Below are 25,780 nucleotides of genomic sequence, written 5' to 3' on the forward strand. Positions count from 1 at the left end.
TATATTTATTTTGTGGTTCTGCTCTGGAAGTTCTTCAACATAAAGTCAAGGCATTTGTCTCCAGAATTCAGGAACATGGTTTCAAATAAACTATCATCTGAACTATGATGCTGGCAACTGTAGTGCTGGCTCTACAGTCTGATGGTTTTTAATAAGATCAGATGAAACAGTAGGTATACGAAACTTCATCTTAGAATCTCTAATGAGTAATGTATAGTAGTATTAGGGAAGATTTATTGGGTCAGAGAAATGTATCCTGGAAAGAGTTAATCAATTCTAGAAATGCTGACTTTGCTTTATAGGGCTATAATAGAAGTGCTTTTTCCATCAAGAGATGACTGAATGTTTATACGATATCTGAAAAATAACACATTTGAGCAACACTGGAAGGTACTGATGCTCTTTCCTTGGGACGGTGTAACATTGCTTTGGATATCTCCAGTTAAATTATTTTAATACACTGTACCTAAATCTCTCTTTGAAAATGTTCTATAAACTTTAGCTGGTGCAAAATTCTGTGATGAAATAGTTAAAATACATTTAAATGATCAATACTTTAATATTGGCACTGAAATAAAATCTAGGTTTTAAGTATATTTTTGAGATCAGCTCTTATTGATTTTGACTTTCAATTAGGCTACTATATTAGGACAATAAAACTCCAATGACTCCCAGATGATATCAGTTCTTTGCATCTTTTACAATCCAGATCCAATTGCCCTATCTATAAGAAGCTAGAAAACAATATTCCAGAATGTATAGGAGTCTTCTTACCCTCAGTGAGTTGACCTTTTCACTAGGATATTCATACAGGTAGTCCTTGATTTACAACTGCTCATTTTAGGACCGTTCAAAATTACAATAGCCACGGATTGAGTGCTTTATGACCGGTAAAACATCCCCATCCATCATAAATGGTTGTGCTGTGCCCCATGGTTATGTGTCTGCATGTTAGGTAGGTCAGCTTTATGACCTGTTGCAGCATGCCATGGTCATATGATTGTGATTCATGCTGTTTTATGCCAGTTTCCTGCAAAAAAAATACTCATTCAAATGCTTAATGACCACAGCATTCATTTAATAGCCATGGAATTCAATTAACAACTGCAGCATTCATTTAATGACCATTGTGAAAAAGACTAGCAAATTACTTCCAGTCACATGGGTACCTTAAGATCACAATGACTTATGACCAGATTTCAAGTCCCAATTACGATTGTAAGTTTAGGACTACCTGCAGAATGTGCTACCTTGAGACATTATGCAGTTAACTAATGAAAATGGGACTTTTTTATATATGATATGCTAACTTTGGAACTCACTCTAGATAAACTTGGGTGGCACCTCATGCTCCTTTTGTTTGACGCAAAGTATCAGCATCATTCATAAAGTTGCAGAATAGATTTGTTCAAACCTGTACATAAGAATCTGGTCAACTAATGGCCAGCACCAAATTGGTAGATAAAAGTCAATGGAATTCAAAAAGGGATGAACTTGGATGTCTTGTGGCAATGTAAAGACTCTAAATGGATGATACATTTACCTCTGTCCCTCAGTTTTTCTACATCTATCCTGCAATTGCTTTTTCAAGCTAACCAGTTTCTATTACTAATAATGTTAAAATAATAATGAAAATGACAATATACAATTATTGAAATTATTGTTAAATATAATATATATATATTTATCAGAAAGGCAAAGAAAAATGAAATAAGTGAAATAAAGAATAAGTCTAATATATACTCTGTGTGTGATGTATGTGTGTATGATAAAGAATAGGGTTTATATATCCATATATACAGTATATATATATTCTTATCTTGTACTTTATCATAATGAGACTTACTAAGTAGAATGAGACTGTAAAATCAGAACTGCTATATATTTTTTACTTTGTGATACATTAATAAATTTAAACAAGAAAGAACCCTGAACATTTGAAATGGAATTAAAGACTTTTTTTGGTCAACTCATATATTTGGAATATCATTTAAAATTCTTTAATTTTAATAAGGGCCAATATAAAAGTTCATGTGATAGTAGATGCATTTAGAATATATGGCAGGGGTGTCAAACTCGCAACGTCACAAGACGTGTCGCGACGTATCGCGACTTTTTTTGTCATTGCCGGCAATGGGGTGGGCGCGGTTTCACTATGATGCATCCGGCCCGCGGGCTGGCAGTTTGACACCCCTGATATATGGGAATACTTACTTAATTTTTAAATTATAAAATATTAAGATGGTATATACTATCATGCATGATAATAAGGCAAATAAATGTTTTATAGCTGAATTGATTCTACTAACCTGAAAGGTAAATGTGCTATAATGAATAAATAATCTACTTTTCTATCATTAAATTCTGATGAAAAATATCCAATTTTTTTTTTAAAACTAACCTGTTCTTCTTCTGTAAAAGGTACTAGTGCCAAAGGCGGTAGGGGCTCCTCTTGTAGAATGGGCAGAAACTCCTTATCCAGAAGGTCTGAGGGTATCTAAATGGGAAATTAAAAAAAAGGAGAGGTTGCAGACCTGTAACAATAGATCTTTGAGTGGTCATCTATACCATCATACATATGGATGTTGTACATGAACTTGTTGACACTATTTTAGAAAAAATGGAAAGTTTGAGGGAAACATGCCCCTGGCTCCCAGTGTGCATATCCCAACAATTTAATTCCTGAGTTCTTAACAACTACCACAGCAGGTGAATAGGGAATAGAATGACCAACAGAAGAAAACATAAGCAATAGAGGAAAAAGTGGATTGTGTAACTTTACAGATGACCACTCAGAGAGCTAAAATTTCAGGTAACCAACCTATCCTCCTACTTTGTGGTCTCTGCTAACAAAATATGGATGAGTAGGAACGTTACTTGCTGGGCAAAAAAGGCAGATATGTAAGAAAGAAATAAGGCCAGGGCCAATCCATGAAATATGTCTGTTTTTTATTTGTATACCAAGTCAACTTTTTTAAATAGGGGGAGAGTTATGACAGAATGATTATAAAAGCTTTCTGGCAGAAAAGCTATGGAAAACATGATAGCTGTGTCTTAGTGTTTCCGCTCAAAACCTGGAACACTCAAAACTTGCCACAGTCACTTTGCAAACTATTTAGAAAATATGACAAAATCTCAAAAACATCTGCAATAGATAACGTCTATGGCTTACAAAAAGATTTTACCTAGTTTAGATAGAAAAGCCTATACATCTTCAGACAGTAAAGAGAAATTTCTAGTAGAATAGAGAGTACTGAAAAGAAGGATGGAAGAGAAACATCCAGATTCAACTGAAAAAGCAAAATCACTTGGACAATTAGGGTGAAGTACAACAATGATCACATGCAGTACAGAGCATGTTGGCAGAGAAATGGCAACCAAGAATGACAATGAGCCAGATCAGCAATCTGAGATTAAATGTTGTTAGGGTTAAAGGGTCTGGATATAAATAGATTCAAGACTATAGAAAGGTTCTCTTAATTGCTAGGATTGGTTACCTAAGCCAGGGCTTTTCAACCAGTGGTACAGGTACCACCTGTGGTACATTGGCACCTGGCAGGTGGTACGCGACCATCCTAGAAAAGTGGTAGCGGGGGAGGGGAATGAGCTGAACCAGTGGCAGCACCGCATAAGCCTGAGTGAGAGATGGCTGGAGCTGCAGGGCTGTCAGGGCTCAGTGGAAGTGCCAGGATCCGCGCCAGACTCCAGCTGGAGCTTGGTGCTGATCCTGGCGCTTCTGCTGTGAGCCCTGAAGAAGCGCCGATCAGCTGGAAAGCAGCACTGATGCTGGCGCTTCTGCTGAGCCCAGAAGAAGCGCCGATTAGCTGGAATGTTGCAGCATCTCCAGGGTCTTGTGATTTACATTCAGATGCTTGGCAACTGATTCATATTTATGATGGTCACAGTGTCCCAGGGTCATGTGAAGTGACCAAAACCTGCTGCAACCACCCAGCAGGCAGAAGGAATAAAAACCAAACACCTCCCCACCCCACCCTCGCTGCCAATCCTCAACAGAAATTCACAATTAAAACCTCAGACAGGAGGAAGAGCACGGGTGGGCGGGCAGGCAGATGTCTTGCTCGGCTGTGGCTTGGGGGGCACTTTTTTCAGTGCCATTGTAACTTCGAACAATCACTAAGCGAACTGTTGTAAGTCAAGGACTACCTGTACTTTATAACTTTTTCCCTTTTTTGGGGGGGGTCATCAAGTTTTTAACACCTTGCTAGGTGACTGGTGGTACTCGGATGTTGCCATATCCTAAAAGTGGTACAATGGGTGAAAAGGTTGAAAAGCCCTGACCTAAACAAATATAGTTTGAGCAAACCTTTTAGAAACATTTAAGCTATTTGCTGAACATGGAAACCCCATCAATAAAATGGCAACCTAAGATGGCTCTTAAAGTCTGGAGAAAGGAACAGAGAAGCCGTCTGTTTCCAAGGAGAATAGAAACTGGAGGATGTTTTGCAGCAAGCAAATAGCTGATCCAATGTTGTGCTTTATCTGCAAAAGCCATAAACTAAGTACATTTCATTTAATAGAAATGAATGTTATCTGCTACACACCAAGCAAAACAGGTTCTCTAGAACTTCCCGAATGTTGTAATAGGCCTGGCTAACATGGGAACCTGATACAGATGTCTTGATACATAATAATAATAGAAAGCCATAGCTGGCAACAGAATGAAAAATTCACTTATTCATACAGGAGACAATTCCTCTGGTTACAGAATTTAACACTCTTAAATATGAAGAAATCTATCGTTGAAGTTGATTGCCACTGGTGGATATTACTTAGCTTAGAAAGGTGCTGATATTCCCCTTAATAATTAGATGAAACTACTTGGGATATTAGTGATAAAGGCACTAATCTCACAGATTGTGATCCTAAAATACATACGGAGCAGACCTTCACAAAATTAGATTACACAAGAACAACTTGGGCACTACAACAGAACTGTACTAATCAGAAGGTATAGTGAACCTTTTTGACTGCTAAGACTTTCAATATATTTAGGAGCATCTGTCACTTTTATGAAAAAATGCTATTTGTATATTAGAAATCACCTCTAATGAGAACTCTTGTTTCTTCAAACACTGTCTATAACTATCAGAAGTAAAAGTCAGAGAAGATAATAAGGAACACTTCCAGTGTGGTTATACTCAATTGCTGCTTTTTTAAAAAAAAGAATGGGAATTTAATTCCCAGAAGAAAACATTAAAATTAAAGCACACTGAATTCAAGGTCAAATGAATTGGCTGATCACTGAAGTATATACTAAGAGTCCTGAAGTTCTGAGTTCATTATTCTAAATCTGTGTGTGTACACACAATTGGAAATAGGACTACTGTAGCTGAGGTCATTAAATGAATCATTCCCAATTTTACAATCTTTCTGCCTTGATCTTTAAGCAAATCACATGGCTTTTAAGTGAATCTGGCTTCCCACATTGACTTTGCTTTTTGGAAGCCCTCTGAGGCGGTTACAAATGACAATCACATGACCTGGGATGCAGCAACTGACATAAATACATTACCAAGCGCTTGAACTTTGACAGTAGGAACAGTGCAACGGTTATTAAGTGTGTGGACTGTTCATCAGTCATTTTTTCAGTTACCTTATAACTTCAAACGGTCATTAAACAAATTGTCACAAGTCAAGGATTACCTGTACTTTAAATTAGGATGGTCCCAACTCTTAGTTTATCTAAGCTCTTAAAGAGCTGTGCCCAGGTCTGGGGCCACAAATATATGAAGGGACCCGTTTCTTGGTTAATTTGGGGATTATGATGGGTGATTTATTCTCAGTTGCCATATATTTTAGTTTTTGTATTATTGTAATTGTTTTTATTTTTTAATTTTAATTTACTTTTTTAATTATTAAAGAGTCGCTTAGATAGGCAGCCATACAAATTGAATGAAAACAGTTCTCTTCAACAACAAGCAAATAATAATAAAAATGATATCAACACCTGCAAAACTCAACAATCAAAATCAGGTCCACTGACAAAATATTCATCAGTACCAACTCTGATCTACAATTCCTGGAAATTACATTATTTGCCATAGTGGAAGACCTGGGCAATAATCAAATAGGTAATCTGCAGTGTGAACTATGGCTGCTTGGTAAAAATACAATCTATTGCTAGGATTTGAAGAGTTGGATCAGCTGGTAGAAACATCAATAACTTTAAGACTGTATCAGGCAGTATTGAAGAAGTGGTATTTGGAAGCATTCATGAATAATGGAAGGAAAATGTCAACATCATCAGCAGGACAACCTCAAAAAAAAGAATTCTCTTTCAGTGCTGCACACTAATATTATTTAAAATTTTCTCTGCAATAAGTACCATTACCTCAGCCAGGTTGAATGATAAGTGAATGTCACCATAGTAGTAAGCTTTATGACACAGTAAGTTATACTTTTGAGAATTCAACACATAATGGCTGTGGCATATCAGCAATATAAAAAAATATAGTGTAGGGCAACAATGGCAAGTGAGAAGACTGATAATTTTGATAATATAGAATTCCACTCCAGAACCCCCGAAACTTGTAATATTCTGAATCCCCTCAAATTATAGATAGTCCTTGCTTAACTATTGTAATTAGGGCCAGAAAGCAAAGAGATTGTAAAGTGCAACATCAGATGACCACACCTCCTGAACTATAGCAAAACATTTGACAAAATCTAATAGGAGACTCTAGTAGAGAAAATACCAAAATATGGGTAGAGTATGTTACCATTAGATGGACAGAGCAAGTTGAACAATTATACTCAAGGAGTATTCATTAAAAGCTCCAGGTCAAGCTGAAAGAAAAATTGAGTGGCGTACCACAGGCTATGTTCTAGGCCTATCCTGTTCAACACATTTAGAAAATGACTCAAATTAGGAGTTACAAAATATGACTATTAATTTTACATGATACAAAATTAGGAGAAATAGCAAACATTAGGAAGACAGTGCCAAGATTCAAAGAATGTAAACAAGGACAAACAATGGGCAAAACAAATAGAGAGTCCTATATTAGCTAGGGAAAATCAAAGGCATGAACGCAAGCTGAAAGTACCTGTATTGGACAGCAGTACACATGAAAAGAAAGTCAATTTGGTGTAGTAGTTAAGGCGCCAGACTAGAAACCAAGAGATCAGGTGTTATAATCCCATTTTAGGCATGAAGTTGCTGGGTGACTTTGGACCAGTCACTCACTCTCAGCCCTTGGAAGGCAATAGTAAACCACTTCCAAAGAAAACTGTAGGGACTAGTCCAGTAGTAGCCAGGAATCAACACTGACTTGAAGGCACCAAAACAAACAAAATACATGACAAGGATCTGTGTATCTTGGTGGATTACGAACTGAACATGAACTAATAATTTACTGACTGTTAAATTTATATGCCACCCATTTCACTATCAATCAACTTGGGCAGCTGTGATGCATTTGCAAATACAAATGAAGTGTTAGGCTGCATCAGCAGAGGTATAGTGCCAAGAACAAGGGAAGTCATTATTCCTCTCTATTTACCAATGGTTAGGCAATAGCTAGAATAATGCATTCAGTTCTGGCACCGCATTTTTGAAAGAACGTCAACAAACTAAAATGTGTCCAGAGGTAAGCAACCAAGATAAGGGATCTAGGTAGAAAAACATATATGGAATGGTTGGAGATTACAAATATGTTTAGTCTACAGAAAAGAAAATTGTAAGAAGGTATGATTGCTGTTTTCAAGTATCTAAAAGACTATTATATAAATGGCAGAAATGTTTACAGCTGCTCTGTGAACAGGATAAGAATATGAAATTATGAAGTAGATTTTTGCTAAATATCACACACACAAAAATCCTAATAGTAAGAGATGTTCAACAATAGAACAGACTTCTTCAAGAGTTGGTGAACTGTCTTCCTCTATAGATTTTTAGACAGAGATTAGATGGCCATGTATTGGAGATGCGGTAATGGGATTCCTGTACCGGGTAGAAGCTTGGACTAAATTATCTTCAAGTCCTTCCTATCTTTCCATTCTATGTCTCAATAACCTGTGATTTCAGCAGACAAGTATTCCAGGCCACCAGCTTTGTTCAGTTGATCCACCATTGCCATCAATAATGGAAGAATTGGTGCTGCTGATACAAATGTTTCTGTTACTGCTTTATATGCCCAGATAATCATTCTAAGAGCTGCAGTTACAGCTAAGTAAACAAATTTATGTGAGTTCTCTTAGTGAATTATCTAGACAGTGGGGAAATATCACCCTATACAAGATGAAATACTGGTGAAAACTAGTGATGGCAGCAGTGATGCCAGCCCACAAAATATTCATAACTTTAAGTGGCTCAGTCCACATATTAAAGTAATCAATGTAATGAATAATTTATGGAATAAAAGAGAAAATATGAGTGACTCAATTCAAAGAATACTTTCATCCAACAAATAGGACATTCTGATACAACTCAATTAATTTATTAATCTCTTCATGTGTATTAGTTAAAACAGCACTACACAACTTTTATCTTTAAAAAACAAACAACATAATGGCAGATTAGAGGAACATAATCTTTTCAGTAGTTTATTATTTAAAATCTCCTTTAACAAGTTTTGAGTCTAAGGTGTTTGCTCCTATATTGTAGTAACGTAACTAATAATTATGCACAGATTTCAATATAATCAGATAGGACTATTTTTCCCCCACTTACCTTATTATCTTTCAGAAAAAGTGCTAACATTTCTTCTCTGCCATAACGATAATCAGCTAATTTATATTTGGGCAGCGCTGGAGAGAGAGGAGGAGATGTCACACTCCCACCACTTGATAGAGCTCGAAGCCTAGAGGGGAAAGAAATCAATGAAACTAGGTATTTTGTACATGTAATTCTTCCATTAGGACAATGGATAGGAAGATTCATGTCACACCGGAATACTTTTTCTTTTTGCCCTATTTGGAATCACAAGATGCAGGCTTAAACTTTGAGTCCTTTGTAGGCAATTTCTGTAGAAGCCTGCACATTTTGAAGCATACTTCTTGCAAGGTATGTTTTGTTCCACCTTCTTTAATGCAAATATATAAAGTAAAAATTATATTATTCCAATATGCCTTGCCCTGAATTGATTGTGAGCATCCATCTTGGTTGCATATTCTATTTTTCACATTAGAATTATTGTTGTTTTTCTTTACCTAGAATCTTAGGTAATCTGGGCAGTTTATTAACACTGCTAAATAAATAAATGCCAGTGATGGTGGCACACATCTAAATATCCTTTCTCTATTATGGCGAATTTGATCACCAGAATGTTTTCAGTATATTATAATAATATTTTTAGCACATTGTAAGAATAAAAATTTAGAGGAAGACTAGGGGCTATAATAGGTTCAGAGTCCATCACTCTTAAACATTGTTGTCAGACAGTAGTTTGCAGGTGCAAAGAAAAATTGCAATTCTAAGTCTTTTCAGTAGATAAATAGCAGTGCTTATAATAATTTTAATAAAGCAGGAGAATAATTAGCTCAAGAGCAAACATTCTGATGCTGCAGTGATCACAAGCTGAAATGGTTTAGCTGGACTGATGTCCAATTGCATGGTATGAGTGAAGGACATGACTCTAGCTAAATAATTTTTTTAATTGTAGAAGGCTCCCTATAAACATATGAGCCATATGAGCCAAACACACCCTGGCAAAAAATTGTTTAACACTGGAAGATTACTGAAAAGCTTCTTGCCCAATTGTCCTCATATCTGTTATCAGCCATGTCTGTTATACTGTATTCAACTTGAAATGTTCTATGATCAAATATAGAAGGGGGAAAGATGAAATCAGTCGAACAACCTGCCTCCAGAAGTTGTGAATGCTTCAACACTGGAAGTTTTTAAGAAGAGACTGGACAACCATTTGTCTGAAATGGTATAGGGCAGGGGTAGGCAACCTCGGCTCTTTTATGACTCATGGACTCAACTCCCAGAATTCCTGAGTCAGCTATGCTGACTCAGGAATTCTGGGAGTTGAAGTCCATGAGTCATAAAAGAGCCGAGGTTGCTTACCCCTGGTATAGGGTTTCCTACCTGAGCAGGGAGTTGGACTAGAAGACCTCCAAGGTCCCTTCCAACTCTTTATTCTATTCTATTCTATTCTATTCTATTCTATTCTATTCTATTCTATTCTATTCTATTCTATTCTAAATGTGAAGTTGCTACAGCTCAAGACAGACAAAAGCAATGAAACTGGTTGTTCTTAGTTCTAAACCTAAGAAGCTTTGACAACATTCTGTAGTACAGAAGCCACATGAAAAACAACAGTTACAATAAGTCCTTCAAAAAATCTCTTACCTTTTTTTAACCAAGTAATAAGATTAAATTGAATTAGAATTTCACAGTGTTGTACCAACATGCTCATTTCCCAGTCATTTCTATGTTATCAAATTCTAACTCTTGGATATATAACTTTTTTGAGCCTAGCACTAGATACAGGAAGATTACTATACCCTGGATTGGTTGGGCCTCCAAAGGCCTCATCATTACAAGAGCCTAACAAAAAGCTCGCTATTGTTTCTATTCCATAGTGAGTCTTATATTAGAGGCTAGTACTAAGAACTTCCAACAGCATCTTGTAAAAGTTAGAGACTAGCTGAGCATGCAGAAAGCATTCCAGAGCTAACCTCTTCCCTTCCTTTATCTAGTTATTTACCTTCACAGCCTGATCTTCAATGGACTGCAGTGTTAAAGCAGCAGGTTTCCATCCTGCCTGCTGCTTTCCTAGCATTTGAAGAAAGCAGAATATAGACCTAAAATGTATATCAAATCAACTATCCTGAATATGCATATTTAGTCCATTATAACTAAGACCTGCATAGAACTACTTTTAGTCTGAATTATTAACTTGAATAATGTGGTAAGATCAGGTAAGTTGTCTTAACTGAACAGTTTTTCAGTAATAATGTTTGAAGCTTTCAAATAATCATGGACAATCATTATTTCAAAGGTTGAGATAATTTTCCAAGCAAGTCTCTTCTCTTAAGTTTTTGCGTCCTTCTTATCATACTTGGATTCTCTCTTCCATTTCAATGCTGTGCTAAACATAATCTCTTAAATTGGATTAGCAAATAATATAATGAGCATGAGTACAATACAAAAATATTTTTATGCTTTGTATTTTGACGGGCCAAAAACTACATAATTTTTTGACCTAAGCATATCATAAATGCCATTTTTTAAAAAAAGCTGATTAAACAATGAATTAATTACATGATAAATTTAATAAATATATGTCTGATTTAAATTAAACTATGGATTTAAAAAGTTTTAATTGGAAGTTCGTCACATAGACTGTTAACCAAAACAGGCTAAAGCCTACCCACTCTCAATTTTTTAATTATAGTGAAAGTACACTCACTGAAATCAATAGGATATTTAGTCATCATTCCATGTTGCCAATGAGTCTACTTTAATTAAACTAAATAATCTGTTAGTTTATGGGTTCTTAATAGTAAAATCAGATATTAATAATAACAGAATAATAGAGTTGGAATGGACATTGGAGGTCTTCTAGTCCAACCCCCTGCTCAAGTAGGAAACCTTATACCATTTCAGACAAATGGCTGTCCAATCTCTTCTTTAAAAACACCACTGATGGAGCACCAACAACTTCTGAAGGCAAGTCATTCCACAGATTAAAATTTCTCCTTAGTTCTAGGTTGCTTCTTTCCTTGGTTAGTTTCCATCCATTGCTTCTTGTTCTACCTTCAGGTGCTTTGGAGAATAGGTTGATGCCCTCTTTTCTCGCAGCCCCTTAGATATTGGAACAGTGCTATCATGTCATCACTTTCATTCATTCATTCATTCATGAAACTGTGAGTCCCCATGTACAAAGGATGTACAAAAAAGAAGTTGAGACTTTGGAAAAAGTGCAAAAAAGAGCAACTAAGATGATTAAAGGCCTGGAGACGAAAACATATGAAGAATGGTTACAGGATTTGGGTATGGCCAGGCTAGAGAAAAGGACTGGGGGGGGAGACATGATAGCAGTATTCCAGTATTTGAAAGGCTGCCACAAGGAGAGGGTCAATTTATTTTCCAAAGCACCTGAAGGCAAGACGAGAAACAATGGATGGAAACTAATCAAGGAGAAAAGCAATCTGGAATTAAGGAGAAACTTCCTAACAGTGAGGACAATTAACCAGTGGAACAGCTTGCCTTCAGACATTGTGGGTGCTTTATCACTAGAGGTTTTAAAGAAGAGACTTGACAGCCACTTGTCTGAAACGGGATAGGGTCTTCTGCTTGAGCAAAGGGCTGTACTAGAAGACCTCCAAGGTCCCTTCCAGCTCTATTCTGATTCTGATTCTGAGGATGCAGTTAAGACAGTTTCGGGCTAGGTCACCATAGGACTGCAATCCTACATTTGCATCTGTTATTGTTCTAAACTAGCATATTGCATCTCTGATTGTTCTAAACTAGTATTTTTCCTTGAACCCCCCCCCCCTCAACCTTCCCAGAAGATAGGTGGAGTTTGATATCCAGTAATTTAAATAAACTTTCCAAAACTATTCTGTGAATCATTAGACCAGAGGTCCCCAACCTTTTGGGCACCATGTCCGTGGAGAAAGGTTTTTCCTTGGACCGGAGAATGCATGGTTTTAAGCGCTACCTGCATCCCACGGATGGGGCTTTGTTTGTTTGTGCAGACCGGTTGCTGGCATGCTGCGGCCTGGTACTGGTCGGCGGACTGGGGTTTGGGGACCCCTGTGTTAGACCATGGCTTTGAAAAAATTGTTGAATTAAATATCTCAGGGCAGAAACAATGCCACAGGGAATTAGGTAAACCATCTCAAAAAGCATATCAGTTACAAAGAGAAAGGCATTTAATCCTTTGACACAAGGTAGTTCAACGTCCAAAAATCCTGTTTAAAAAAAGGAGGTGATGCATCAGTTTAGGTTGATTGCTCATTCCATGGCAACAAGGATGGCATAACAAATAAAATTCATGACATTTGCTATATAGGAAATCTATCAAAAGTCAGGAGGAGATAAATTTTTTAAATACTCCAAATGTTCAGTTGGTTCATGTCATGATAGAAGTATCATTTTCTTATATACAATTTTCCTTATTCACAACCACTTTCATGCTTGCTTCCACCAAGCATCTTTTTTATACTTCCTACTAATGTACTAAATATTTGAAGCCTCACTATAGATATTAAATAAAAGTCGCAAATTGTTGTTAAATAATACAGTAACTATTAAAACAAAATCTATTAAAAGTATCATATGACATTTCCTCTGTTATTGCAAGAAATGAAGAAAGATTTAGTAAACAAACTGGAATTTTATCCTATTAATTTGCTGCCACCTTGTGGTCAATGCTTTCATGGCAATGAAATAAAAATAAAAGCAATGTTCAATTACCTGAATATTCAACTAATCAGTCTAGCTATTTTATTCCAACCTTGAAGCTTTGAGATACTTTTATAGGGTAGCTTTATTCCAAACACAGTGTAATATTTACTTATTTATTTACTTATTTACTTACTTGCTAAGTTTCTAAAGTTGCTCAACTTGGGATGATGTATAACAATAACAAAAAAAAACAACACTCCCCTAAAACCCACATAAGTTAAAACACATACAAGATATAAATATAAAATACAAAAATAAAAACGATGACCACACACTATAACAGAACAACCAAAAGGAAACTACACTCAACTGGTCCCTATTGCCTGGGGGAACAGTCTAAATAAAGCATGGTATAATCAGTGTGGCTTTGTTACCAGATTAAACCAACTAACTCAGGAAATATTATAAGCATTTGATAGTTCAATGTCTCCTTAGGAAATTTCAAGGCACCTGGAATGATCTCAATGCAGCCACACCAGAAGCAGGTAGGAGGGATGCTAGTGAACACAAACTAATTTTCTTGGGGAATATCAGTGCTCCCCCCCCCCCAATGTAACAAGGAATGATTTTCTTAATTCCAAGACAATTTAACAATGGCAAAAAGCCAAAAAGCAGTCACAGCAGCCTTGTCTTTATACTCTTTTTTCTAAAACAAACCAGTTTCCTTATGAAGAAGAGACTGAAATATGATTTACCATGTCTTTGGACCATAATTAAAAGAAATCTGGTTTGCATTAAGTTTGCTTTGTTTTGCTACCCAGTATATTTATTATCAGCAAAGGAGATAGAAAAAGGACAGAGCTTGCATTCCCAAGGCTGATTGCTGACTTTCAAAGCAGAATTTGCAGGGAGCCAGTTACATCTGTACAAGGCCAGTATGTTTATTAATAACAGATGGAACAGAAGAGAACAAGGAAAATATCCTCTAGAAATGCAAAACATTTACTTTCTGAACAACACATAAGGTATGTAACTCTGCCTAGAAATATATAAAAAATGCAACACTTAAATTAAATATATGAATTAGGCATTAAGCAAACAATAACTTTTAATTTGATCCAAGAAGGTGGCTGATCTCTGCAGACATACAAATACACAATGGTGCATTTGATGTGTAAGTGAGATTTGGGTAAACCCAAAACTTTATAGATACATCATAAGGGATCTAAGCAAAAAACGATGGATTAAAAAAAGTTATTGAACCAGTTATTGGAATTTCAATACAACGTGTAACTATTATTCTTTAAAAAAGAGAGACAAATTTGGAGTATTTTTTAAGATAATCTCTGGTGAGAGCAGAATGAGGATGGTGTATTCATCTTTTCCTTATTAGACCTCTCTGCAGCTTTCGATACCATCAACTACGGTATCCTTTTGGACCACCACAGATGACGGGAGTGAGCGGCACTTTCTCCAGGGTCGGTTCCAGTTGATAGTGACTGGAGAGGAGAGATCCTTTGGTCCCTACTATGTGGGGTGCTTCAGGGTTCTCTCCACTCCTAATCAATATCAACCCACTTGCTATGGGGTGGGGTATCATCAGATGCTGATGATATCCAATTACAAGTAGTACTTGACTTACAATGGTTCATTTAATGATGGACCAAAGTTATGAGGGCCTCATAAAAAGTTATTAAGAACCATCCTTGAAGTTACAATTGTTGCACCACCACTGCAGTCACATGATCACAATTTGGGGGCTTGGCAACCAGCTCACATTTATAATGGTTGCAGTGTTTAGTGGTCATGTGATTGCAATTTGCGAGCTTCCCAGTCAGCTTCCAACAAGCAAAGACAATTGGGCAAGCGGAATTCGCATAATGACCACAGTGATTTGCTTAACAGCTATGGCACAAATGGTTATAAAATCAAATGGTTATTTCATGTGATGACTCACTTAACACCTGCATTACTTAGGAAATTCCAGTCCAAATCTTGACTGTAAATTAAGGACTATCTCTACCCCTGGTGAATTAATACTATACATGTCTTATCCCCGTATCTGGAAGCTGTGAGAGAACTATGGGCTTCAGCTGAATCCTGGCAAAACTGAATGGCTTTGGATTTTGGAGCCTGCTAGTTCTAGGACTATGAAATTTTAGTACAGCATGGTCTTGCATGGTCTTAGACAGATCTGCTAAACAATCCGGGGGTTCTCCTGGATTCACAACTCTTGTACATATTTGTGTGGTAGTCAGATATAACCATTCCTGGATGGGGGAAGAACATTTTACTCAGAGTTACTCATGCCCTAAACACTTCGTGATTGGATTAATTTAATGTGCTCTAATTGGCCGTCCTTGAAGACTACCTAGAAGCTTTAGCTACTGCAAACTGCAGCTGCAGGGGCAGTTATGTGTGCTTATAAAACAGCACATAACATCTCTGCTCTGTGAGCTGCATTGGTTGTCAGGCATCTTTTGGGTCCAACTCAAAGTACTGGTTTTAACCTTTAAAACCCTTCATGGCATGGGGCCAGGTAATTTGAAGGACCACCTCTTCCTAATTGTATCTGCTTGTCCCATCAGATCTGTCACAAGAGAGACACATTGTGGGTCCCGTCTCTCAGTAAATTACTATACTTGGCGGGCCTGAGGAAATGGGCCTTCTCTGCTGTGGTACCCACCTTATGGAACATTTTCTTCCATGAAGTGAGGTCAGCTTCATCTCTCTTTATACCAGCCAATTATTTTACTATCTGATAAAACTTGTTACCTATCAACTTTTTTTAGGATAGCAAGGCTATTATTTGTATTTCATTTCATGAGCCATAGTGGCGCAGTGGTTAGAATGCAGTACTGCAGGGACTTCCGGTTTTGCGCAGCACAGCAGCCAAGGGATTTCGGGGCTCCGTGCCCTTTGGCTGAATTTCTTCCTGTTAGGGGAACTTAAATGGGCCAGAAGCCACCCCGAAGAGCCTCGGCCATAAGGGACCTGGAATGGGTAGTCCCTTGCTGATTGACGTGGGCTTTCGCCGCCATGTGGGCTTTCGCCGTGAGGACTAGAACGTGTTGTCTTGCCACTGTGCTGCGAAAGTGGCGTAGAGCCAGGTATATATCTCTGAGCTCCAACCAGTTTATGTTGTGCTTCAGATCTGACTGGGACCACCGGCCCTGAGCCAACTGTGATTGCAGATGTGATCCCCAGCCGAACAAACTGACATCCGAGGTCAGGAAGAGCCGGGTGGGTTTCTTGAATAAGGTCCCCTTGAGCACCGCTGGGGAGACCCACCACTGGAGGGATTTTAGGGCCTGTGACGGAACCCTTACCCTCTGGTTGGAGGAACTGGTGCCCAGTCTCTGGAACGAGAGCAAGAACCCTTCCAGGTTTCTGGAGTGTAGTCTGGCCCAAGGTATTACTGCTATGCAGGAAACCATCTTTCCTAATAATTGGGAAAGCATAGCGTGACTACACGCTCCCTTTGGACCTTGTTGACCAGGGATCGGATGCTGCCCTGACGTTCCCAAGATAGATAGACTTCACACCTCCTTGTGTCTATCACCGTGCCCAGGTGAGGGAGGCAGGTGGAGGGAACTTTCTGGCTTTTCTGAAAATTTACTGAAAACCCGTGGTCTTGGAGGGTCTTGACAGACAATGCCAGGTCTGACTGAGCCAACTGAACCGAGGAGGATTGAATGAGGATGTCATCCAGATAACACTGGATACACACCGGAACAATCCTTAAATGCACGGCCAGCACCACCAGGACTTTTGTGAACACCCTGGAGACCAATTAGAGGCCAAAGGGTAGAACCCTGTATCGAAAGTGTTGGCCTGCGTAGCAGAACCTGAGGAATTCCCGGGAAGGATGGGAATGTGTAGGTAGGCCTCCGTCAGGTCGATGGATGTCAGGAGGTCCCCCTTTCTGATGCCGGCCAATATGGATTGGAGCATTTGCATCTTGAACTCTTGTATACCAAGAGAGTATTTAATCCTTTTAAATCGATGATTGCCCTCCATCCTTCCGAGGTCTTGGGAACAAAGAACAGAATGGAGTAGAACCCCCATCCCCTCTGCCCTACCGGTACCAGCTCTATGGCCCGGATCTCTTGGAGATGTCGAATGGCCTCCTTCATGAGACTTTTTTTTTTTTGACGACCGGATTTTTGAACAATGGGCAAGAGACGAAATGTCTCAGGGGTCTGGAGATGAATTCCAGATATAGGCCAAATCCGATGGTGTTGAGGACCTAAAGGTCCGTGGTGGTGGCCTCCCATCTGTGTGCGAAAAGAGCCAACCTGCCACCTATGGGAGAGGCCTCCCTGCAGTTACTTGGACCATCGAAAGGGACGGCCTCCCGTGCCTCGAAAGGGCCGCTTGGCCTGAAATTGCTACCTGGGTCTGTCCCTATTACCCGATCTGTCAAATTGACGATCTGGTCTGGGGGAAAAGGGCAGGAGAACTGAGCAAATTCCGACCCTGACCCTGAACGAAAGGACTGCCTGCGGCGTAGGGGGTAGTCCTATCTGCCCTCCTGAAAAGATGGGACATGACCTTGCGTTTATCCTTATTTTCAATCAGATAAGGATTTATGGCCTCTCCAAATAGCTGTCCATCTTTGTATGGGGCAGCGACTAAACGCCACTTGGACCTAACATCTGCTCGCCACTGTTTGAGCCACAAGAAACTCCGAGCGGTGATATTGGACGCTGTTGCTCGAGATGAAAATCTGGCGGCGTGTAGAGATGCATCTGCCATATATTCTGATGCAGCCATTAATTTGTTCAAGTCGTGGTGCATTTGTACCTCTTTTGGCGGGACTCAAGCCTGCAGCTGGCGAAACCAGAGTAGAGAGGTTCTGGCGAAAAAGGAGGTGGACATAGCCGCCCTCACCGAGGCTTGGTGTGTTCTACGGAAGATAAGTTCCACTTTCTTGTAGAACAATGGTGCTAAGGGTTCATCTACAACAGGGACATCTAGCACCTCTGAGAGTGCTGGATCCACATTAAACAGCTTCTTATCTGTCCCCTCCAAGGAGGGGAAGGTGCCAGGCGTTCCCCATTGTCTTTGGACTGTATTAAAGAAAAGGGGGGGCAAGGAATGTGCTGTTGGGTGAAAGTGGGTTCTGAGAACACCGTACTAGTGCCCTGGCTGGTGGAGGGCCCAGCCTGAGGAACCCTGTCAGAGCCAATTTGAGCGGTGCTGCTGGCCTTGTGAAGCATGGACTTGAAGAGGGCCGGATTAAAGAGGTCTACAAAAGGAGGAGGATCAGGAGACAGGTCCTCATCTTCTGACAGTCCTTGTTCCATCTGATCGTACTCCCCTGTGAGCGACAATCTGCTCCTGGAAGAACAAAAAAGGGAGATAGACCCCTGGAATGCATTACTTCCACCTGGGAAAGATAGAATGGAACCTCTGACATTACAGACACAAGTCTGGATCTCTGGTGTAGTGTCGAAGCTATGCCTAGGGCGACAGCTTGAGAAATCAGGGCCTGCAATTGCTCCGGAGATAACGTCCCGAGCTTTAGAGGGACAAAGTCCTGCCGCTGTGGGCATAAATGTGGCCTCTGGATTCAGAGGTCTAACCCTCGTCGCAGGCGCAGGAATCTGAGGGTAAGGCCTTTAATTGGAAGGGACCATCTCCATTTGTTCTGCTCTGGGAAAACAAAACTGACCTGATTCCCCTTCCGGAGATCAGGCCCTTGAGGTTGAAGGAGCGTGTTGTGGACCAAAAATCGATGCCTTTCATGGGAACAGGAGGGGCTTGTCCGGGTCCAGCCTTGCCCTGTCCTTTTGCGCTTTGGAGAATTGTTTCTTTAAGGCCTGGTGCCTCCTGCTGGCCTCTTTCTCAGCCGCTTTGGAGGATTTTCCCCCCAGAGATAGCTTTGGCCTTGAGCCTCCCAGCGGCCTCCTGTTTGGAGGACTTGGACTTCTTGTGCCTAGTACTGCTGGAGGCACTTTGAGAAGTCTGAGGTGCATCGTTGGCTGCCATTGCAATCAGAGATATCTCAGTGGTGTGCTGAGAGGGATCTCAACAGAGATATATCAGTGGTGTGCTGAGAGGGATCTCAACAGTAAGGAGCCGAGAACTGGCTAGTGGTGGAGGCTGCAAGAGCCAATATACTCACAGTACTGAGGAATAGCCAGTGTCCTCAAGGTTAATAGTGGCTGCAGGACCAACTTAATGGTACGGCCAGCACACATGCAATGCTCCTGATGGCAGGAGGACCAATAATGGCACGGCCAGTGCTCTGGTCAATCTTACAGTGGCCACAAGACCAAATTAATGGTAACGGCCAGCACACATGTACTTCACTTAGTGGCGGCAAGACCAACCTAATGGTAACGGCCAGCACACTTTTAATAAGCAGTTGGTGGCAGCAAGGCCAATTCAATGACACAGCCAGCACACTTGTACAGTCAGAATAGAACAAGCAGACAATACTGAATTGTTTAGGCCTGTGTGCAGGATCCAAAATGGCGGCTGTCTAGGTAGGCCCAGCCACGCCCTGAGGCCTTGAATCGCGCCAACCGTGGCGAAGAGGACAGACGATTGTAATGCAAAATTGTCCTTGGTGAACGGAATCAGAAACTTTATGTAGTAATTTGCCAGCAGAGTGGCAATCCACAAGATTCCTTGTTTCTATCCTGTTCGGAGCGCTTCGCGGCCTTCAAAAATGGCCACCGCTAATGCTATTAGCTTTGCGGGCCTGTAAGATGGCGGCCAAATTTACTCGGCCGCCACGGCGATCATCGGGGAAGGTAAAGGCTGACTGCAATGCTGACTGTAAGTCTCGTTTTCCCCCGTGAGTAGGCCTGTTATAGGAAGGTCCATTTTCCCCCCTGCTGAAAACAGCGCGTGCGGGGCCCAAAATGGCGACCGCTGCCTTTGTAGCTCGCTGAAGGAGAAATGAGGCTGAAGGCTTCAACCGAAGCCTGCTAACAGCGAAAAGACCCAAGCGGCTCCAATCCGCTCTGAAATCGCTCAGAAATGAGCGCAGCTGAGAAGGGGGGTGACTATGACTCAGCCTGCCGGATCAACCAAGCTCGAGGCTTCAGCCGAAGCCTGCAAGCTGTTTGAAACATGGCAATTTAACACTGCGCGAACAGCAGCGCAACAAGGGAACTGAATCCACAGATGGGAGAAAAAAAAGAGAAAAGGAAAGGTACAACCTGATTCCTGCTTCTTGTCCTAGGACTAAGAGCAAACTTTGCCACGTCTCTCTTGGGCGAAGACTAAGTCGTGACTGGGGATCCTAGTCCAAGGACAGAGGCGTGGCAAAGGTTGATTGACTTAGTCTCTAGGGGAAGAAGAGAAGATCAACCCATCTGTGGATTCTCCATCGATCATGCTGGAGAAAGAAAGATTTTGGATATGAATTTTACTTTAAGAGGGAGGAGTCCCTCAAATAACATAGTACTCTCTATTTCTTCTCTTTTCTTATCTTATTTCTTGATATGAGTAATATAAAAGAGTTAGAATGGCTTATATATAAGGACATATTTTAGATATTTAAACGTGATTGATTTTAAGAAAATTACAGTGGATTGGGGAAAAATGTTTTGAATAAGAGTTAAAAGACCAGATGACTAGATTTATTAAATGGAATATTTAAAGATTAAATATATTCTTAATTATGGTAAAAAAGAATGGAAAATTTTTGGAAATAAATATGTATTAGCTTAGGGAAAACATGGACTTTCAGTAGTATACTATCTTTTTATCCCTCTTTACTCTTGTTCTTTTTTTCTCTTTTTTTAATCTTATTTATTCCTTAGGTAAGGTAAAAGTTATGGGATGGTTTACATGAGAAAAAATAGAATCAAATATTTAAATGTAATTAACTTTGAGAAAATCTTAACCAGTAAGAATGTCTTGAATATTGTGAGAAAAACAAATGTAAACAAGAACTATAAACAGGATCTATGATGAGGCAACCAGAATGACTAGATAGAAAAGAAATATTATATTGATGTGATTATTATTTGCGGAAATATTTTATATTCAATTATTATCTATCAAAACAATAAGAATTGTATTAACTTAAGGTTGGTAAAAGAGAACATTATGGGAAGAAGAGGAAATCAAGCAAAGCTATTATGTGTATTATAGATCATAGAAACCAATTATTAGCAAATGTTTTTAAATGTAAACCCAGACAACACAGTTTGCCGATTATTAAGGTGACCATGTTAAAAAATTAATAAAATATATTATATATAAAAAAGAATGCAGTACTGCAGGCTCAAGGTTGGTTCAGCCTTCCATCTTTCCAAGGTCGGTAAAATGAGGACCCAGATTGCTGGGGGGCAATATGCTGACTCTGCAAACAGCTTAGAGAGGTCTGTAAAGCACTGTGAAGTGGTATATAAGTCTAAGTGCTATTGCTATTCATTTTAGAACTTCACTTTCTCAGCTTTTAATTTTTCAACATGGTCAGCCCTAAGTCCTTCTTTTCTTATATATTTGTGTATGGTTTTGCCAGCTGGGAATTCAACTCAGCTCTCTGCTTCACTCAAGGCAAATAAACTGTAATTCTTTCTTGGATTAAAGTTTACTTTTAAATTCTGAATGTCTGAGGCAGATGTAAGTCTCTCAAAAAGGAGTGAACGGGTAGACATAAATGTTTTTAAGAACAAGAGATAGTAAGGGTTATGACTGTACCTTATGTGTCAGCCCCTTTCTCTGTGGCTTATTTTTGTGGAACTGTGTTTCACTATATCAACCTGATTCTGCTGCCTTTCACTAATAACTAAAATAGAGCAATGTCAGCAAGCCATAATCTTAGTACGATGGAATACTGCCACAAATAATGGGCCAACTTTGGCAACTAATTATGCCAACTCTTCTGCAGTTCCCCAAAGCCCAATGATCACAAGCATCACTGCTTGTGAAGAAAAGGCTACAGTCATTCTTCCGACTGTTGTCCAAAAGAAGAAATTTGACTATTTGCCATGCGTATCCTTGAACATCAAGGCCAGTGTCAATCAGAATACTAGCATTAGTGGGTGGCATGAGCTAGCTAACCAGCTACACCAATCCTTGTGGTGCCTGAGAATTTCACAAGGAGCAAAGAACTCCAACCCACAAAAGCAAGGTTCATCAGTGCCATTCTAAAACTGGCACTCCAAAAAGCCTATGGAAAAGTCAGAGCTATAACTGTAAGCATTCCTCATTTAACAACCATTTGTTCTGTGGCTGTCCGAAATTATAATGACGCTGATTGACCGATTATGACAAGTTCTCATTATTCTGTACATGACAGTTCCCCCACCCCATATGATTGCAATCTGGATGCTCAGTACCCAGCTTGCAATTGTAACATCACAGTCATGTGATCGTGATTTTTGACATTCCCTGCTGGCTTCCCAAAAGCAAAGGACCCACATGATGCTTGATTAATGGTAAAACTGGGACTACTGGAATTGCTGTTGCTAAGTGCCATCTTTTAACATCACTTTTTACAATCACCTTGCTTAGCAACATCAATTCCACTCACAATTGCTGTCATAAACCAAGGACTACCTGTAGTTTTAAAATCTTGTACTTTTTAATTGTAGTATTATGCTTCTTCTCTGGTTCTGTTCAATTCAGAGACTGTTGAACTATCAGGAGCAGTGGTATCCTCAAGATTCTTCTATTTCCATCAGGATGATGAAAGCAGCATTGTGCTGCAAGGTCCATCCCTTTTGATGTGCATGAAATATTATAATGGATATGGAATAGGAGTGGGGCTTGCATTACCATACTGCTACTTTTGCTATTCTGTACTCCACCCCCTTTCATAGAGACTGATTTAGAAGCTTTTGTGTTGTTCCTGTTTCATAATTTTGTTTAAACAAGACGTAAGGCAAAAATGTATTGCCATGAAACCATTCAAAATGATGTGCATGAAATATTACAATATTTACAACCCACTAAAACTCGGTAGGGTTAATTCACCTTAAACATCCTATGATTCCTATTTTTATCTATTTGGCCCAAAACTGAATCTGGCATTATAGTCTACTCTATACTATATAGCAGTGATGGCAAACCTTTTAGAGACCGAGTGCCCAAACTGCAACCCAAAACCCACATGTATCGTCGGGTGCCGGGTGGGCATGGCCCATTGGGTGGGCGTGGCTGCTGTGGTAACGGCAGACTGGGTGGGACTAAAAAGTTCAATCAATCAATCCCAACTTTGCAAAATCTTTTTTTTTTCCCGTGAGAAGTTGAAATTGATTGATTGAACTTTTTTTTTTTTTTTTGCACACGGCGGCAGAGGCCTAAAGCAAAAAGGTTTTATAAAACCCAGCTGAAGGCCTAGGATTGGGGCAATGGCACACATGCCCACAGAAAGGGCTCTGCGTGCCACCTGCGGCACGCGTGCCATAGGTTCGCCACTGCGGCTATATAGTCTAAATTTGAATTGCCTCAAAGCCCCAGAATCTCTTTGCCAGCTTGAATCATACCCTTTTTGTATTAAATATCAGTTGAAATCAGGTCTGATTCACAGAATTCTACTCATCCATCTACTTACCTGTTTTCTTTTCTTTCTACTTCCCTCATTCTGGCCAAGCAGGCTTTTTATTCTTTCTTATTTATTTTTATTTTATTTTATTTAGAAAATTTGTATGGCCACCTACTCGCACATGGCTTATCACCTGTTCAAATCATATGTCCATAATATGTAAGCCTCTACTTGCTGATTATCACCTTAAGTAATCTCCTTTTATTTAGAATGACAGAGAAAGAGGGCCCTCATCCTACTGTACGTTATGTGACTTTAAGAATGCACCTGACTGGCCTTATACAGCACAAGAATGCTGAATTAGATGGATAACTGGCTGATCCAATAAGGCTCCCATTTGCTTACTGACTGCTGTGAAGCCCAAAACCATAGTCAGTTTTACTGTATTTAGATCTAATACACAACTGACTCATCACTACTTTTCAGATAATGTACAAGCAACAATGAGAAGTAAACACGCAGTAGTACACTGATCTCACATATGTTGTATAATAAGGCAGGAAATAGCAAAGTGAATATCAACATTTTCTTTAAGTAAGAAAGATGGTTAAGGGAAAAGAACATTTAATTATGTCTCCACAGAACATCATAAAAATTATTTGAGATTTCTCCAATACAGTACAACACAATTCAAACTAAAAATCTGATATAGAATAGTCTCCCACCTGGTATTTTTAGCCCTCTGAAAGGCCATGAACCCTGGGCTCTCCCTCCACAGAATGGTGTTGAGTTGGGGGTCAGTAGTGTGGATGGTTATGGAGCCTTGATGAGAAGGTACAATGTGCTTTATGTGATGTTTTCAGTAGTTGTTAGGAGCTGCCTAAGATCACTATGTGAGCTAGGGAGCCGTATAAATTCTTTAAATAAATAACCTACATAGTTGCAATTAAAACAAAAAAATTCAACACCTCATGTATTTTTTTCCAAGCAGCCATTTGAAGCAATATATTGATAAAGCAACTATTATTAACATTCAAAGGGAAAATCTTTTGGAGAAATAAAGAGACAGACAAACTTACCATTCAGGCCCAAAGTTAAGTGTCTGAGTTTCTGCTGCCATTTTTGAAAAATATTAACCTGAAAAAAGAAAACACAAACTATGAATAAATAAAAGTGTATATGAGTTTTAGTGCCACCTTAGGCATGAAAGCTGCCTGGGTGACTTTGGGCCATTCACTCTCTCTTAGCCAAACCTACCTCACAAAATTGTTGTTATGAAAAAAATAGGAAGAGGGAGGAGTTTTAGATATGTTTGCCACCTTGAGTTATTTATAAAAATAATAAAGATGGGATATAAATAAACAAAATATTCAACTTCATCAATATTCAGAGTTGATATTCCCACATTAAGGTAAGAGAAATCAGAAAGAAAGCTTGCAGTTCCTCCTTTTATATAAGGAGAGATTCTGGCAACTGACTTTGCAGAACTGAGGAGCAGGGCCCTTACATGTGTCCAGTTGTTAATTTTTGTACTTTGACTTATCCTTAATATTGTGGCCTATCCAGATGCAAAACAATATTGACACTACTGTATCCATTTCAATCTATAAAGAAGATAAATCATTTCCTTAAAATTTTTTATTCGATTTCCCTTGCCTCCCCCCCTTTCAAAAGGGATCATTCTGAAAGCGGGTTTTCTCCACTTTAGAAAGATCAGATTTGCTGGTAAGCTGGTAAAACATATTGCACTGAAAGCAGGGGGGAGGTGGGGGAAAAAAACAATTCATCTGACAGGCAGACCTGGTGCTCTAAAACAGGGGTCCCCAACCCCCAGTCCATGGACCAGTACCAGCCCGCGGCATGCCAGCAACTGGGCCACACAAACAAGCAAAGCCCCATCCACAGGATGCAGGCAACACTCAAAACCACGCACCCTCCAGTCCGCAGAAAAACCTCTCTCCATGGAACCGGTCTCTGGTGCCCAAAGGTTGGGGGCCTCT

At 39.5% G+C, this 25,780-nt stretch overlaps 1 protein-coding gene across 1 annotated transcript in view; it reads right to left on the bottom strand.

The window, feature by feature from the left end:
• Nucleotides 1-24,904, bottom strand: part of GIGYF2 (GRB10 interacting GYF protein 2) — a 90,113-nt gene extending 65,209 nt beyond the window's left edge. The window contains exons 1-3 of the mRNA XM_015813714.1: nucleotides 24,860-24,904; nucleotides 8,693-8,822; nucleotides 2,402-2,497 (exon numbers count right to left, since the gene is read on the bottom strand). Of these exons, the coding sequence (XP_015669200.1) occupies nucleotides 2,402-2,497; nucleotides 8,693-8,822; nucleotides 24,860-24,900 (267 nt within the window). The 5' untranslated portion in view covers nucleotides 24,901-24,904. The remainder of the gene's footprint in view (nucleotides 1-2,401; nucleotides 2,498-8,692; nucleotides 8,823-24,859) is intronic.
• Nucleotides 24,905-25,780: the final 876 nt, after the last annotated feature.

Source organism: Protobothrops mucrosquamatus, unplaced genomic scaffold (assembly GCF_001527695.2).
Source record: "Protobothrops mucrosquamatus isolate PMUCROS unplaced genomic scaffold, P.Mucros_1.0 scaffold183, whole genome shotgun sequence".
NCBI lineage: Eukaryota > Metazoa > Chordata > Lepidosauria > Squamata > Viperidae > Protobothrops > Protobothrops mucrosquamatus.